The following is a 17,732-nucleotide window of genomic DNA, read 5'->3' as shown; positions in this document are numbered from 1 at the left end:
CTAGGTCTCACATTTCTGAAATTAGATCAAAGGATTTTTATCCCCGATAATAATTAGAACTTAAGGACCACCACTCAAACCCTGGATGGAGGTCCTTTGCCCCAGATTATCCTGCAAGATACCATCTGTGGGAGGCTGGCCTGGCTTATAGTGGGTACCTTGTGGTACTTACACCTTGTGCCAGGTCCAGTTATCCCTTATTAGTAGATTAGAGGTGTTTTTAGCAGCTTAGGCTGATAGAAGGTAGCTATGGCAAAGCAGCTTAGGCTGAACTAGGAGACATGCAAAGCTCGTACTACACCACTTATATCATATAGTACAATATCACAAGAAAACACAATACTCAGAGTTACTAAAAATAAAGGTACTTTATTTTAGTGACAATATGCCAAAAGTATCTCAGAGAATACCCTCATTTAGGAGGTAGGTAATATACACAAGTTATATGTACACAATCCCAAAACAGGTAAGTAACAGTAAGAAAAGTAGTGCAAACAATGTAGAATCATAATAGGATGCAATAGGCAAACACAAGTCTACGGGCAACACAAACCATATACTCCAAAAGTGGAATGCGAATCACGAATGGACCCCAGACCTATGGGAAGTTGTAGAGGGTCGCTGGGACTGTAAGAAAACAGTAAGAGTGTCCAAGATATCCCACCCCAAGTCCCTGAAAAGTAGGAGTAAAGGTACCCTACTACTCCAGAAAGACAGAATAGTCGTGATAGGGGATTCTGCAAGAACCACAAGCACCAGCAAAACACTGAAGACGGATTCCTGGACCTGAGGACCTGAAAAGGAAGGGGACCAAGTCCAAGAGTTGCGATAGTGTCCAGGGGGGGCAGGAGCCCAGGAAACCCCAAGTGAAGGTGTAAAAGCACTGCCTCTGGGTGGAAGAAGCCGAAGATTCTGCAACAACGAAAAGGGCTAGGAACTTCTCCTTTGGATGGAAGATGTCCCACGGCGTGCTGGATGTTGCAGAAGTGTTTCCACGCAGAAATACCGCAAACAAGCCTTGCTAGCTGCAAGGGTCGCGGTAGAGGTTTTTGGGTGCTGCTGGGGACCAGGATGTCGCCCCTTGGAGGAGGAGACTGAGGGGGCGCTCAGCAACTCAGAGAGCCCCCGCAAAAGCAGGCAGCACCCGCAGAAGTACCGGAGCAGGCACTTGGAAGTTCTGTGAACTCAGAGTCACAAAAGGAGGGTCCCACGACGTCGGAGTCCAACTCAGAGGGTTGGGCACTGAAGGAAGGAGTGCTGGGGACCCAGGCTAGGCTGTGCACAAAGGAATCTTCGGAGAAGTGCGCAGGAGCCGGAGCTGCTGCAAATCACTCAGTACACAGGTTTGCTGTCTGGCGTGGAGAGGCAAGGACTTACCTCCACCAAATTTGGACATAAGGGCCACTGGACTGTGGGAGACACTTGGACCCAGCTCCTGTGTTCCAGGGACCACGCTCGTCAGGATGAGAGGGGACCGAGAGGACCGGTGATGCAGTCTTTTGGTGCCTGCTTAGCAGGCGGAAGATTCCGTCGACCTACGGATGATTTCTTCTTGGCTTCCAGTGCAGGGTGAAGGCGGACAGCCCTCAGAGTATGCACCACCAGGAAACAGTCGAGAAAGCTGGCAGGATGAGGCGCTATAATGTTGTTGGTAGTCGTCTTGCTACTTTGTTGCGGTTTTGCTGGCGTCCTGGAGCAGTCAGCGGTCGATCCTTGGCAGAAGTCGAAGAGGGAAGTGCAGAGGAACTCTGGTGAGCTCTTGCATTCGTTATCTGAGGAATGGCCCAGAGGAGAGACCCTAAATAGCCAGAAAAGGAGGTTTGGCTACCAAGAGAGGTAAGAACCTATCAGGAGGGGTCTCTGACGTCACCTGCTGGCACTGGCCACTCAGAGCAGTCCAGTGTGCCCCCAACACCTCTGAATCCACGATGGCAGAGGTCTGGGACACACTGGAGGAGCTCTGGGCACCTCCCCTGGGAGGTACTGGTCAGGGGAGTGGTCACTCCCCTTTCCTTTGTCCAGTTTCGCGCCAGAGCAGGGCTGGGGGATCCCTGAACCGGTGTAGACTGGCTTATGCAGAGATGGGCACCATCTGTGCCCATCAAAGCATTTCCAGAGGCTGGGGGAGGCTACTCCTCCCCAGCCCTTCACACCTATTTCCAAAGGGAGAGGGTGTAACACCCTCCCTCAGAGGAAATCCTTTGTTGTGCCTTCCTGGGCCGGAGCTGCCCAGACCCCAGGAGTGCAGAATCCTGTCTGAGGGGTTGGCAGCAGCTGCAGTGGAAACCCCGGAAAGGCAGTTTGGCAGTACCAGGGTTCTGTGCTAGAGACCCGGAGGATCATGGAATTGTCCCCCCAATACCAGAATGGTCTTGGGGTGACAATTCCATGATCTTAGACATGTTACATGGCCATGTTCGGAGTTACCATTGTGACGCTACACATAGGTAGTGACCTATGTGTAGTGCACACGTGTAATGGTGTCCCCGCACTCACAAAGTTCAGGGAATAAGTAAGTAACTTGGCATCTAACCTTCACCAAGTGAGGGTTAGACATATAGGTGACTTATAAGTAACTTAAGTGCAGTGAAAAATGGCTGTGAAATAACGTGGATGTTATTTCACTCAAGCTGCAGTGGCAGTCCTGGGTAAGAATTGTCTGAGCTCCCTATGGGTGACAAAAGAAATGCTGCAGCCCATAGGGATCTCCTGGAACCCCAATACCCTGGGTACCTAGGTACCATATACAAGGGAATTATAATGGTGGTCGAGTGTGCCAATGAGAATTGGTAAAATTAGTCACTAGCCTGCAGTGACAATTTTAAAAGCAGAGAGAGCATAAACACTGAGGTTCTGGTTAGCAGAGCCTCAGTGATACAGTTAGGCATCCCACAGTGAACACATATAGGCCACAAACGTATGAGCACTGGGGTCCTGGCTAGCAGGATCCCAGTGACACATATCAAACACACGGACAACATAGGGTTTTCACTATGAGCACTGGTCCCTGGCAAGCAGGATCACAGTGCGACAGTAAGAACACCCTAACATATACTCACAAACAGGCCAAAAGTGGGGGGTAACAAGGCTAGAAAGAGGCTACCTTCCTACACCATCTGAGACTATCTTGGTTATTGCCGGCACTCAGTGAAGATGATGCATCCTGCCTGATGATGATAAGAGCCAAGTACCAGATTGGGGCTGCTACTGCAGCGCATGCTTGCCCTTTGCAGGGAGCGCTTCCCCCCACAGCTGAGCTGTCAAAAGGTATTCTGTGCATCGCCTCTTTCCAAGAAACTCTAGTCTGCAAATGAGTTTACTACATGCTCTTCTAGGAAAGCACATAGAAGTCGTTTTTAGGGTATTAAGCTTTTAAATTACATTTTCAACCAAGTTAGAAATGTTCATTTTATTGTTTATAAGGTCTCTCATTGCTGTTTTATGATAACCTCTGTGATTATTTTAGATGTACTCACAAACAGGTTTGCCTTGGTGTAATAAATACTTTTAATTAAAAGTGTCTTTTCTTCCTAGTGCTGCGAGTGTGATACTATGAAGAGTGAAAGAGGTTTACTGTTACCACAGTGCCTCTACTCTCTTCCCAGGGTTTGTTAGTAACCCAAAATCAATGACTTTACTTCAAATATGTATTGGGTGGGGTCCTGCAGGACTACAATAACCTTTTACATTCAGCGCTGGTCCACTGTACCAAGTTCACCCATGTCACTTGAGGCTGGGAAAGCAAACCTTGTAGAACTAAGCCAGAGTCTTAGTCTACGCAACATCCTCAAATGTCCAAGGAGTGAGAGAAAAAGGAAACCACTGTTAACACTTATTATAATTTTCATATGACAGTTTCACTTTTGCTAATGTTAGTACTCTACTGAGGTCCTTAAATAGCTAGCTTTTATGTATGTCCTACTCCCAATACTTAAGAGTAAAAAGGACAATAATGTTTATTTTTTTCCTAATCTCATGACTGAGTATAGACAACAGAACACCTGCACCACCGGAAGTCAACAGCGGCATTCTCATGGTGTACAACCCATGCTTAAACACATAATTCCTACATCATTACCTATTGGCTAAGTGTCAAATGATTTCCAAACTATCTTTAGATCATATGTACAAGACTCTATATTTCATAATTGAAAGACTAAACAGATATTTTATTGTTAATATTGCTATGCTTTCAGTGATTTAAAAAGAAGAACGTGCATGATACGAGCTCTACCTTTAGCTTCTGGCCAAGACGCAGGAGTTCATCTCTCAGAGATTTATTTTCTTCTTGTGCCTCACGTGCCTTCTTCCGCTCAAACAGCAACTGCCTCTGGAAGCTACTTTGGCTCAGCTCTAGGTTTTTCTCTAAATCCTATATGTGGCAGCATAAGAAAGAAAAAATGAGGCATGCTTTTTATGTAAGAAATACATATTTTAGTAAGATAATGCCTTGTTTTCCTTACAAACTACGCTATACAATACGATATTTTATGGTCCTAAACAAATTATTTTTCCTCAAAGAAACTCTTATCACTCATTAATTACCTACTAATAATATTTCTTTCCCTCAATGCCTGCAAACCAGGAGCCCACCTGGACTGTAAGATGAGTCAGGGCGCAGGGTTTGTTTTCTATTTGAAATATCACCTTTATATTTGTTCCACATCATGCAAGACATCCTCTTCCTGTACATAACTTCTGTATATTGAAGCAATGACTACCTCTTCTTTATATTCCAGCATTTTGACAACATTACAAGTAACCCCTATTCTCTAGTGCAATGCAATTGTAGGCCTTTGATCTCAGTTCATGAAGCCCATGGGTTACTTCATTCCACCCTTGTTTCCAGCGTCTCATTTTGGATCTCTCAGAGCCAATCCTACCATGGACCATCCCATCTTATTAATTTCTCACATCAGCATTTTTTAATGGTGTCGCAGTGTGATGTTAATGAATGGTTGTTAAGGTCAGAGGAAATTGTCTACCATGTCAGTGCTACCTTTAGCCACGTCACTGAGCATCATTTTCCAAAGCTTTCTCTCGTCTTAGTTTTACCCTGTAGCAAATTATAACATTCAACAATGTACATATACCCCTTGCAAGATCTGTATGCCATTGTTGTCACCTGATCTTGGAATGCCCATGGCTCTTAATCCTTCTTATGATTAGTATCAGTTACCTTTCCATTTATAACCCCAGCAAGTTGTTCCTTGACTGTGTAATACTCCATGGCCCTGGTATTGCATGTCCTCTCTTCACTTCAAAAGCTTTAGGTTTAATAGACCAGGCTATTTTACGATCTGAAGCCTCTTGCCTATCCTCTATTTTACCATGTGGGGGCATTCTGCACAGGGCTATCGGCGCTATTTCATGACCACTGTCACTGTATGGCTGGCACCAGACTTTTCAGAATTCCTTTTTAACACTGATACTGAAGCATCTTCTTCCACTAACAACAATACCGCAAATGCTCCTCCAAGCCCAAAGTGGAATCCTCTACCTAGGGCAATCACTTGAATGAAGGACAGCTTTCATTATTTGGTGGTGCTGGGGGCAGAGGATCCCATATGCTTAGCTTTGCACTATGACCATGCCCCATATGACACAGCATATTCAGTTTAAGTTTTTCTTCCTTGTTGACTGGGGTTTTCTCAAAGATATTTGGAGGGCATCAGTGATCAATTCTACCTTTATCAGCTCTGTTGTAGTTTAAATCTTTATACAGTTCACTCACAGTGTGGTTTCTTCAAAGGGTGAGTTGCAGTAAAGAAACATTCTGTATGGCTTTTGACGCACATCTTGCTGGGAGCCAACCACTCCTGTGACTATACACAGAACCCTACAAATACTTAATGTATGCAAAGCAGTGTCCCTTCTCCCAAAGGAACATAGTCACTGAGACCACATATTTTGTGCAAAGAAACAACACATGGTTTATTGGTTTTAAAGATGAAAGAAAGCAATACAAAACCACTCACCTGCATCCAACGACAGGTGAGGAACAATCAAAACACAGTAAAGATGGGGAGGGTATAGATAGGTGAGAGGGGGAGTGCCCCAGGAGGGGCGGAACAGTCGACCTATCTATTCAGGTTGGTTCTCTCCAATAGAGATGTGGGGATATGTATGAGGGCATAGGGGATACATATACATGTTGCCTCCCCCCGGGGATCAATCATTATGATGTTCTGCCAATGTGAGCACAGGTAGGCAGGGCAGGTTAGTTCCCTGAATTCTTCGGAAAGGTACGACAGACAGGGTTCCCAGGTCTCATTTAATTGGGGTAGTCTTTGTTTGATTATAGCTGTCAGCTTTTCTATGCCTAAGATGCACCAAAGTTTGTTTGAGCCAACCCAGTTTAGTGGGTATTTTAGCTGAGCCCCATCGTGCCAGTAGGACCTGTTTGGCATCACATAGGGCAAGGATCATGGCTGTTCCCTTTGTAGATTTCAAGGGGTAGGGGAGTGTGTTTGGAAAACCCAGTACTATATAGCTCAGGAATCAGAGGTGTTCCGTGTCATACATTAGGTCAAAGCTTGTTAAAATATCTGTCCAATATTGGTGGACTTTGGGACACAGCCAAAGAAGATGGATTAGTGTTCCAGTCTGTCAGCATCTCCTGTAACAATGTGCGTTTCCATCCAGTTTTCACGGAGCTGTTTGAGCTGGGGTGTAAAATCAGTAATGTGGGATCCCCAATTATTGGGGTTTTGGGGGATATGGAGGTGGACAGCCGCTTTGAGGATTGAACCTTATCCTAAGTACCCGTAAGAGCACTAAGAATGGGTGAAATATATACACTGAGAGGTCTTTGAGGTTTGAGCAGCCAATGCACTTTCCAAATATGGATGCCTGCAACTGCTTGATCAATGAAACACCAATGATTCTCTGAGTAGGGCCTTGCCCATTCTACCAAGTAGCCTAGCTGCGCTGCCTGATATCAATAGGTAAGTTGGGAGATTCCCAGACCTCCCTTTGCCAAGACTAGATAATCCTGCTTTCTGGTTATAAGGTCCTTCTTGCCTGCCCAGAGGTAGTCGTTAAGGAGGCGTTGTAACTTATTTAAGGACTGTGGTTGAGGTGGTAGTGGTAGAGTTTGCCTGATGTATAGGATTTTAGGCAACAGCGTCATTTTGACCGCTACGAGACGCCCCAGCCATGAGAGAGTGTAGCACTTCCAGGTGTGTAAGGTAGATTGAGTCTTTGTGAGGAGAGTGCTGTAGTTACTCTTGGCAGTCTGTGTAAGGATACAATTGATACTGAGGCCTTAATATGTCACCCTCTGCTTGGCCCTTGTGAAGAGGAAGAGAGCGCATAAGCGTGAGTTGGCCAGGTTTAGGAACCGTGAAGTTAAGAATCTGTGATTTCTGTAAGTGAACTTTGAACCCGAGGCTTTCCAGCAGGCTTCTAATTCGCTCATGAGGGGAGGCAGGGATTGAAGAGAGTGTGTCAAAGCTACCATAATGTCATCAGCGTAGAACGCAAGTTTGTGGCCTCTTCCCCCCCCCCCCCCATCGTGATACCAGTTATAGCAGGGTTCCTATGGCACGCTCTACGAAGGGCTCCATTTACAGGACAAAAAGCAGCAGTGATAATGGGCTGCCCTGCCGAATACCCCATACAAGATCAAACAGTGAGGAGGTTAAGTCATTGACACAGACAGCCGCCCAGGGGCCCATGAAGCTGCACCAGACCCTGCTTCTGAGCAGCGGTTCAAGGCCCACTTTGCAGAGTACTAGTTGTAGGTATGGCCAAAGCATCCAGTTGAATGCCTTCTCGGCGTCAACTAATAATAAAACTGCAGGTATTCAGAAGAGCCTGGTTTTGTCTATTAGGTGACAAAGGCATTTGGTGTTGTCACTGCACTCCGGCTCAGGTATAAAACCTGTTTGGTCGGGGTCCACAAGGTTCTGCATGTAAGGGGGCAAGGCACGCAGCTAGTATAGAGGTGAACATTTTTGCATCAAAGTTCAATAACGATATAGGCAGTATGAGGAGCACTGTGTAGGATCCTTGCCAGGTTTAGGGAGAACTGTGATGGTAGCCATTTTCATAGTGTCAGTGAGTGAGCCGGTGGAGCTAAATGAATTATATAGGCAACTAAGAATGGGAGCCAGCAACAATGCAAAGAGCTTGTAAAAATCGGATGTACAGCCATCTTGCCCTGGTGCCTTGCCTGTTTGTAGTCATGAGATCGCTGCTAGCACCTCATCTATCTGGATATCACAATCTAAGTGGGAGAGGTCCTGAGGCCTAATTTGATATAAGGGGTGCTTGAGCCAGGTAATAGGAAGCATCTTCCTCTTCTAACAAATCTGCTGAGTAGAGTGTGGCATAGAAGCATTTGAAGGCATGCGCAATATGTTCATCTTGAACTAGATCAACGCCCTGCGGTCTTTTAAGTTCAGACACCCGCTGTCTAATAGCCTGGGTCTGTAAACAATGGGCCAGCAGGTATCCTGCTTTTCTGCCCCGTGTAGTATCTCTACTTGGTACGGAGGAAGGTGAATTCTGCTCTGCCCCTATCAGGTGCTTTAAGCTGCTTGCGCACAGTGTTGAGCCTCTTCCAATTCCTTCACCTGTCCTTCCAAACTGATTTGGTTTCTTGACTAACTCAATTGAGGGGGGTTGCTATTATCCAGCCTTGAATCGCAGCGTTTGGAGTGTCCCAAAGGAGCGCCACAGACATGTCAATGGCGTCATTGCTCTCAAGAAAATCTTTAATTGCATTCTTTACTTCACTGACAGTAGACTCATGCACTAGAAATTTGTGGTTGAGACGCCAGGTGTGCTGGTGTGGAGTCAGACCAAGTAGGTGTACAGGGAGGCTAATTGGAAAGTGGTCAGAGAGTAGCTACTTTGATGTTGGCTGCTGTGGTGGACGTTAAGAGACGTGGGGTCTTAAGGGAAAAAGTTAATCCTCGCGTACATTTAGAAGGCACCGGCAAAAAAAGTGTTATCTTTTTTCTGTGGGGTGGGGACTTCGCCATATACCTGTAAGCCCATAGTCATCTAGTTACTGGCAGCCCTGTGGTTTAAGAGCACCTGCTTGACCCACCCCTGCACAGACCTGAAACCAAGTTAGCGTCTTGGACCAGCTTGTAATCGCCCCCCTCCCACCCAATGAGGGCATCAGTATCAGCAGTGGCCATCACCTGTGCCGCTTCTTCAAGAATTAAGAACTCTTCTTGCTCATTCGGGCATAGAGAGTGGCAAGTGTGAATGTAAGCGTCTTAACGGCAATGAAGTAGGAAAGGAGTCTGCAGGGATTTCAGCTTGAGCATAGATCACCCCGGCCTGGAAATTAGAAGCGAGTAAGATGGCTACTTTTGCCTTCTTCCCAGTGTAAGAGGAAATGTATTGGCGATCAAACCAGCGGGATCTCAAACGCCTGCAAGCTTCTTTGAGGAGATGTGTTTCTTGAATCAGACATACATCGCATTTTGTGTCTTTCAGCATAGATAAGAGTGCCAAGCATTGTAACTAAGAGATTTGACCATCCATGGTGTTGCAAAGGTATAAACACATGTGAGACCTGTATAATGTGTCTCTACCAGGCGGCTGCTTGGGTCGGATGACTGTAGCTGTAGTGAGGAGGCTTATCTGTAAGAACATTTGTAGTTAGGGAAAGGAAAGTGGTGGAAGAGAAAAGCAGGGGTGAGTACAACAATAATTAACATAATTGTCACGGTCCTATCCTGGGAGCCCGATTGGTAAATTAGGTAGGGGTTCATGTTGTGGTTGCAAGGTATGACTCTGCATCAGTCTGAGTGGTTAGGGAGCTCCATCGCCTGAGCAGTCCAACTCTTTTGGGGAGGCAGGGTCTGTTGGTTCTGCCCCAGTTATAGGGAATCATCCATTCTTGTGACCTCTCTAAGTGAGGCCTGCGAACGAGGCACGGCAGGAGTGTCATTTATTAGTAGTTGTTGGCATCTGAAGGGGCCTTCTGATTCAGAAGTCGGCGGGGAGGGCTGCCTGATCCCTGCGGCTCTCTGTCGCTGTCAGTTGCACTGTGCCGTTCACCTTCGGTCTCGTGGAGCGCCTCGGGCCTGTGATGGGGGTCCACAGTGAGGGCAAGGGGCTTCAGCCTCTGGCAGATTTCTGGTATTCAACAGGCCTGTAGCTTCTTTTAAGGTGCCTATTATCTGAGTTTCATTATTCCAGATGAAGGTGAGACGAAAGGGGTGCCCCCAATAGTATCTGATCCCCTGTTCCTGCAGAAGCTCTGTAACAGGCCTTAGAATACATCGACGTTGTAAAGTGATGAGAGAGAGCTCTTGATACAGCCACAACTTGGTTCCTTCAAATTCAATGGTGTTGCGGTCTATACAGCTAGCATGATTGCTTTCTTCTGTTTATAGTAGTGTAAGCAAGTCAGGATGTCTTGAAGCACACCTGGAGATTTAGCGAGTCAACCCAGCTCTACAAGTGCAGTCTAGTATAATGTTCTGGGGTGCGAGTTCTGGCACCACGTGGTGAAAATGCCAGCATACATAGTCTTCCAGGTTTCCAGTATGTGCTTGAAGAGGCACCTCTTTAATTCTGATGTTGGCTTGTCTTGATCGGTTTTCAAGGTCTTCTAGTTAAAAACACAGAAGTGTTCCTGTCTTGTAGCCCCAGCATTTCCTGCCGGTAGATGTCCAGTTCTTCATGGGAGTCACCAGTTTGCTCAAGGACATCCACCTTCTGGCCCAATTCCCCCACGTCTCTCTTAATGTCCTTGATATCAGTCACCATTTCCTGTTTGAGGGCCACTATATATCACCATGCATTTAGCCAAAAAGAGTTTCTAAAAAGGCCCAAGTGACTGGGACCTCCTCATTCTTCTGACCGGTGGAAGCGTTGACTGGCAGAGAATGTGGTGGTGGAAGTGCGTCTTCAGTGGGAGCCACTTTTGTTGCTGGCAGGTTCGTTGAATCTGTCCTTGATGGAGTTGTCCTTTTTATGTGGCCGTGGGGCTGCCATATTTGCTCCAACTGGCTGTGAGAGCACCGGTGAGCTGCAGGGTAAGGGAAAACTCCTAGCTCCAAAAGGTGTAGTAAGCCCAGTAGTAAACGTTGCCATGAGGGTCACACTACCTATTAGCGCCCCGGATGTGCCTACGAGTGGAGGGTATGGATGTAGGCCAGAGTCACCGAGGGGTAATGTTGGCAGATGAAAGTACAATCAGTAGGGTAAAGTGCACCACTAAGCTTCTTTGTAGCATGCTCCCAGGGTCACCTCCAATAGTGCGCAGGGGAGATGTAGGACAAACATCCAGTACCGCTATGTCGTGGTCCCAGGTGGGTTGCAGTGGGAGGACAGCACACAGGCTTAACAATAAGGCCAGCTGAGCCAGGCAATAGCAAGACCCAATTGGTGCAGCACTTCTGGGCAGGTCGGTGAAGTATCTATGTCCTACCTTCAGGTGTGCTGCTGGGCAGGTCTCTGCCTGTTCAGGGGGCGGCAGTACTCTCTGCTCTGCGCAAGGGAGTACAGACAATGCGCAGTTGTGTAGCCCAGTTGATTTGACTTGGGAGATAGCCCCACTTCATGTGGAGCGCAGCTGTGGATGCACTAGGCCGTGATTTGAGTACTTGTGAGCGACCTGAACCTGCCGCGCCACCCGTGTGGGATTATTACTGCTGGTTTTGGTGGGCCCAGCACACCCTGTGCGCCCAACAGCACAGGCGAGACGAAGGCTGCTCCCGCAGGCCTGTTCTGCTGCTCCGTTGTGCCACACAAGGGAGCAATAAGGTGTCTCACTGAGGGCGGTCAATGCAGCAAAGTCTGCAACAGCAGTTGCTAGTGTTCAGCTCGTGGTGGATGCGCACAGCGCAGTTAATAAGGTCCATCGCAGGCCACTTCACCGTCTAGCTCCAGGTGGCCGCCATTTTATGGGACCACAAACCCGGGCCAAATTACGTCAGTCTTCAATTCTGATGTGTAGCTGGCCGGGGCCTGCAGATGAGGTCACTCCTGGAATCCCGGTGGTCTAGCTGTCAGGTAGGTAGTCCTGTAGGGTTCGGGTCACCCCGCTTCAGCTTCTCCTTACTGTGAGGGCAGTGGAGCTCCGTAATGGTGCTACCGTCCCGGTGCCATCTTGGATACACCACTCCAAACAAACAAAATAAAGGTAAATGATGGCTAAAGCTAGACGATTATGTTTTTCTCACAATCAGTATCTAATAAATGTAACTGAACCAAACCTTGGTTACTAATGCATGTCTGAATTTAAAACTACAGGAAGAACAAATCAATTTTGGAACTGGGCATAAGTCAAAATGCTTTTGAATGGCAGATCATGCCCACTGAGTCTTTTGGGTTTGATTCACAGTATTTGTCAACATAATAATTGCTAGGAGGTCGCTTCATACATTTCCAAAATTTTACATAAAAAGGTATTTTCAAAATGTTACACCAGAACTTTGCCCTCCACCTTTCTCTCTCCCCTTTGGTCTCACTCGTTGACATCTTGCACCAAGTGTTGCCTTACCACCTGCACAGTGTTCATTCCCCTTATCACCATGCAAAAACTAAACAAGTAAGTCATATACCTCTTTTTGAAGCAGATGCATATTTAGATTACTGAGCTTCGCATAATGCTTCAAATCTGTCTTTATCTTCATAGAGATGTTCTCCAGAATTGGAGGACACGTCTTGTCACATTTAGATCAGTTCTTAAGATAATCCCAAGACCCATGCTCTATTTGGTAACCTTTTAGGCATCCCATTCCATCATTACTATGCACTTTCACAAAGTATTTTTCATGTAAAATTAATTAAACTATATATAAAAATGATTACCTTCACTTTCCGATCGCGGTCTTCCAGTCTGCCTTCTGCCAGGAGCAGTTTCTGAGAAAGTGCCTCACGTTCACCAAGGTGCCGGTCTTCAGATAGCTTTTTCAGTTTCTGTAAAGAGCTGCTTGTCCGGTATAGCTCTTCCTCGGTTTCCTTCAATTTCCGTTCTGTGGTGCGTTCCTGTTCCAGAGATTTGCGCAGGCGCTCCCGTAGGGCTCGAAGCTCATTATTGTGCCGGGAGATAAGCTGAGAGATCTCGCTTTCAGTGTCTTCAAACTTATTAAGGGCTTTCTCTTGACGGAACTGCATTCTCCTCAATGCTTTGTTCTCCTTCTGCTGTTCCTCTAGCCGGATCTGCAACTCAGTCAGCTCATTCCGTAGCTCGTTGATTTTCAGCAGACGAGCAGACAGCACTCTCTTTGTAACAAGATCAATGTCTTTGGGAGGAGGGTCCTTGTTGAGACTCTGAGAACGAAATCCCCAACGAGCTCCTCTTTTACTTAGAGGCTGCTTCGAGTTGACTTTCCTCATACCTGTTCAAGAGCAATAAACACAATCATATTGTTTACTGATAGGGCGCATTTTATATACTGAACTGTATCAAGAAACAAAGAAAGGATAGCTCATAAGAGACAGAAATACATGCATTTAACAGTAAAGACAGCTCTTTAGGTCTTTCTGGTAGGAAAGTGTGTTATTTGCTCACAATGAAAGCAGGAGAAAAATTGCAGAGATTGGGACCTAATACTGAAAACCTTTATCTCCTTAAAGAAATATAATTAGATCAGGCAATCTTTTGTTAGTAGAAGTTGGGTACAAATGCACTGACATATGTGTACTAGGGTACATATTCTACACTGGCCTTTACCGGTAGTCAGTCAACAGTCTTTTGCCGGAGCTAGACCGGTGCTGAGTTTTTAACATGTTCAAGACAGGTTACTTGACTGCCTTGAAAGGCCCTCAAATGGGAATTATCATAGTTAAAACTGGAATGGACCAGTCCCAGCTACAACCTGATGGGAGTCATCTGGAAACAAACAAAGCAATCTAGAAGAATGCTGTGTTTTTAAGCAACAGTTCTTTCCTATACAAGTTGAGCAATAATGAAGACTCCTATTAGAAATGTCAAGATATTTAGCTTAGTTAAGAAATGTTGAGGGAGCACACAACAAGGTGGAAGTGCAAGGACTGAGTACGTGAGGACTGGAAATTTGTGGGATTCAACAGAATTATTGTTCCGTTATAGAAATGTTTTCAACAACTTACGTTATTCTCTCTTTATAGTTACATTTTCTCTCATTATAGTTGAATTTACGCTGATTCAAAGTAAAAGTAGAAAACAATTACGAGGCTACGCCTAAAGAATCCATTTAACATCCCACTTCTCTCTAACTCCATCTGGCTTGTGTGGGAGCAGGGATAATCCCAAACACTTTTATCACTCCTAAAACATAGTGCCCCAGAACTTTCATTCTTCCTATGTAAAAAAATATGAAAAAGTCCTTGAGAAGATAGATGTCTACAAAAGTAGTACAATCACCCACCCCATATCTCTTTTCTCAGGAGGTATCATTGTCCATTTCGTCTACCATGCAACAGACATAATTTGGAAAGATTTCTGTACTAAATTAAGTTAGTGCTCACTTTGAGCAAAACTTTACGCACAATTTTTATACATAGGTTTTTTAAAAGTTTAAAAGGAATCACAGCCTGCAAGTTACATTCAGAAAAACTACAAATGTTTCAGTGAATGACATTAATGGGAGTTCACAGAAACGGACAAAGCTAAAAGCAGAGCCTCGGTCCATTTAAATCAGAAATGGTATTTGCCTTGCAAAAAACTCAAACTAAATGCAGCAGCAGATTAAGAGAAAGACTGAAAAACCGTCACCGGGGAAGAAAGCAGGAACTTTTAAGCAAAATAAGAGGGCAGGGAGCGTCTAGTGATGGCTGAGAGAGACATGAGGTGGATTCAAGACTACACAGCCTTTTTATTCAGCACGCCATTATTCAATTGCGCTGGTCGCAGGTTTCTGATCCGAGCTTTGGTCACCGGCACTCATTCTTTTCCAAATTAAGGACAGGCATATAATACCACAAAGCCAACGTACAGGAGTCAGCAAGCAGGCAATTAATTATTTTTCTGAATATAATATGTAAATGCACTAGCTTTTTTTTCCAAAACTTTTGCTAAAGGGAATTTGTTTAATTTGGTTCCTCTTTAACATTACATTATTTTTGCCACATTTTTACTGCAAGCGTTGTTTACACTAAAGAAGGGCACATAGGTAACTGTAATCAAGATATTAATGGACCAGAACAAAAGGCAATACCATTCACTTCACCGAGTTTCCCAGGAACACACCATTTTAGCAGAGGATGCCTTTAAAGTACTAAAGATTATCTTATGGTTTTCTGTCTTAGAGAGCGCACATTGCCACTTAATGCTAGAATGATGGGCTGCAGGGACCGTTTGAAAGGCATGCATGTTGCAGTCTATACAAAAACACAGGAAAATGGAGTTCTAAGCTTAATGGTGTTACCAAGTTGCAGAAAATAACTCTGAATATCTGTAATTCCTCTGGATCCATCCCACACACCATGGTCTTTAAACTGCTGCATCTTTAGTATGCCAGAGGCCCTTATTCCTGACCCCTACACACTCTTATTTGCAGGCTCCAGAGAAAGCAGTAGCCAGACATGTCATCAACATACCCATGAGGGACAACATCACACCAGCCCTACAATCCATACACCAGGTACCTTGTGGCTTGATTCATCAATTGTAAAGCACCTTGCTTTACACATGTTGCCATCCACTGTACGGGATCGTTCTTCCTTTAATGTAAACTTCACACCTACTGCTATACCAGGTCACTCAATCCTAGATTTGCTCCACTCCTGATCATCATAAAAAGATGTCACATCTGCCCAGTCACAAGTTTGTATCAAGTAACTTAAGTAGGATTATTCTCGGTGTTTCTATCGTAAGAAACTACATTACTCAAAAGAACATTAGAACTCTCTAAGTCATACTGTGCATCAAGAGGTACATCAAATATTGATCACTATTAGCCCATTACTGTCTTAGGCTATTTCAATGTAGTGTTGTGAGAAACCTCATAACACTACTATTGAAAGTCTTAGTTTTGGGGGCCTGGTGAGCATGCAAGCGGAGTAAGCTGCATTACGGGAAACCCCGGACCCTGAGGATATCATCCTGGTGCCATCCACCGCACCGGGACTGGGATGCGGCTACAGACTGCTGGGCGGTGGAGGAGAGTGGTTGGTGAGATGGCTGCCGCGAGAAAATTGCCTGCACACCCAGTGAAACAGAAGGGGGTTTCGCTGCGGCCCGGCCTGGCCGAGAGCGCCATTCTGCTGGTCTGTTCTATGAGTGGCAGACAACAGGACTCAAGACCCCTGTCTGGATGGGGCGCTCTATGGATCACGGCGCATTGACCTGGGAGCACGTCCGCAGCCCCTGCTGCCATCCGACTGAAGTGGCCCTGCCCGAGACAATCCAATAACCGTGCATAGGGTCAGCACGAACTGGGTGGCGACAGTGATGGTGCGGGCCTTGGCAGCGATGCACCCCACAACCAATGAAGTGAGTGGGACACTGGAGGAGCGCGACGTGGGTATAACCCAAGAGAGGCCATTACCCTACCAGGGGCATCATTATAACTTCTGTTGGAGCCACTGGTGCCTGAACTGCTGGACATTGGGACCCCTGGCGGTTTCCATTCTGGGAAGAAACTTCAGGCAGCCTAGCACGTATGGGGCCCAGCAGTACCTGAGGGAGGAGCGCCGGCTACCTGGTGGGACAGGAGTGGCGCCAAGACAGGTGTACACAGAAGCTGCACTTTCCCGGTGGCTGAGTTGCTGCTGCTGCCACCTCTGTGGAAGTCCAGCAACCCCGGTTGGGCCCTATGTGACCCCCCTCCTTCTGAACCCTTAACTGGGGGTTATCCTACAGCGCAATGGGACAGCATGATTGGAGCGTGCCCTCGCTGACCACAGGGACCACAGGGACCTGCTAAGGGAGCCCTACGGCTGTGCTGCCGCACCCAGTGTCCTCCTCTTCCTCGACAGGGATGGGGGGTTTCTGGGGACATATGATCTGTTGCCACCAGGGTTTCGTGGACGTCCTGCGTTGGTGGGCCTGCGCAGTCTACTAGCTAACACACTGAACTACCTCCGGCCTTGGGGCGTTTTTTTCAAATCCAAGTCTCTACTGAACATTCCCCCTCTTGGCTCCTGTCTCCGCTGGGACACTGACGCCTCTTGATCCCTCTCCCATCGCGCATCTGAAAATGGCCTCCCTGCTGTGCAACACCATATTGCCCTCATTAGGTTGCTCACTCTCGTCGATGCTTCGGGTGTATGCGGGGTGGGCGGTAGAGGCATCATAAGCCTCTGGATCACTATGTTAACCCCCAGCACTACTTGCCATTTGCACAGCTTAGACTATGCCACACACTAAGCTCCCTAAGGAAACTCCTGCCTCCTCACTGTGGGCCAAACCCCTGGGTAACGCAATGGAGTGAAGACCACACCACATCAGACACCAGATGCGACAGCTTCCCTTGCTCCTATCACGCAAGACTATATGAACCACTTCCTGCACGAAATGTGAACGGAAATCACATCCCTGTAAACAGATCTCAATTCCTGCATCCAAGAGGTCATGAAGGAAGTGACCGAGGTCATCTACCCTCTCCCGATCTCAAACGCACTGTTGATGCGTGCGCAGAAGACCAAGAAATGCTTTGGAGGTGCATGGTGGCATTAGAGGAACAACATAATAAACTACATGTTAAACAGGAACACCTCAAAAAGAAGAGCTGTGGGAATAATATCCAAATACCGGATCTACCCATGGGGGAGAATGCACGGACACTGCCACCTATACTGCCGCCCTACTGCAGTCCATCAGGGGGGTACCC

The 17,732-nt window shown here is 46.4% G+C and overlaps 1 protein-coding gene across 5 annotated transcripts in view; it reads right to left on the bottom strand.

Moving 5' to 3' along the window:
• The window catches only part of LCA5 (lebercilin LCA5), a 193,402-nt gene that overhangs the window by 96,077 nt on the left and 79,593 nt on the right, over positions 1-17,732 (bottom strand). For all 5 annotated transcript variants that reach the window (XM_069235634.1, XM_069235632.1, XM_069235633.1 and 2 more), the window contains exons 3-4: positions 12,787-13,316; positions 4,235-4,372 (exon numbers count right to left, since the gene is read on the bottom strand). In XM_069235634.1, the coding sequence (XP_069091735.1) occupies positions 4,235-4,372; positions 12,787-13,316 (668 nt within the window). The remainder of the gene's footprint in view (positions 1-4,234; positions 4,373-12,786; positions 13,317-17,732) is intronic.

This window comes from Pleurodeles waltl, chromosome 5 (assembly GCF_031143425.1).
Source record: "Pleurodeles waltl isolate 20211129_DDA chromosome 5, aPleWal1.hap1.20221129, whole genome shotgun sequence".
In the NCBI taxonomy this organism is placed as follows: domain Eukaryota; kingdom Metazoa; phylum Chordata; class Amphibia; order Caudata; family Salamandridae; genus Pleurodeles; species Pleurodeles waltl.
The sequence above is the reverse complement of the archived record's forward strand: the minus strand, read 5'-3'. Positions and strand labels throughout refer to the sequence as shown.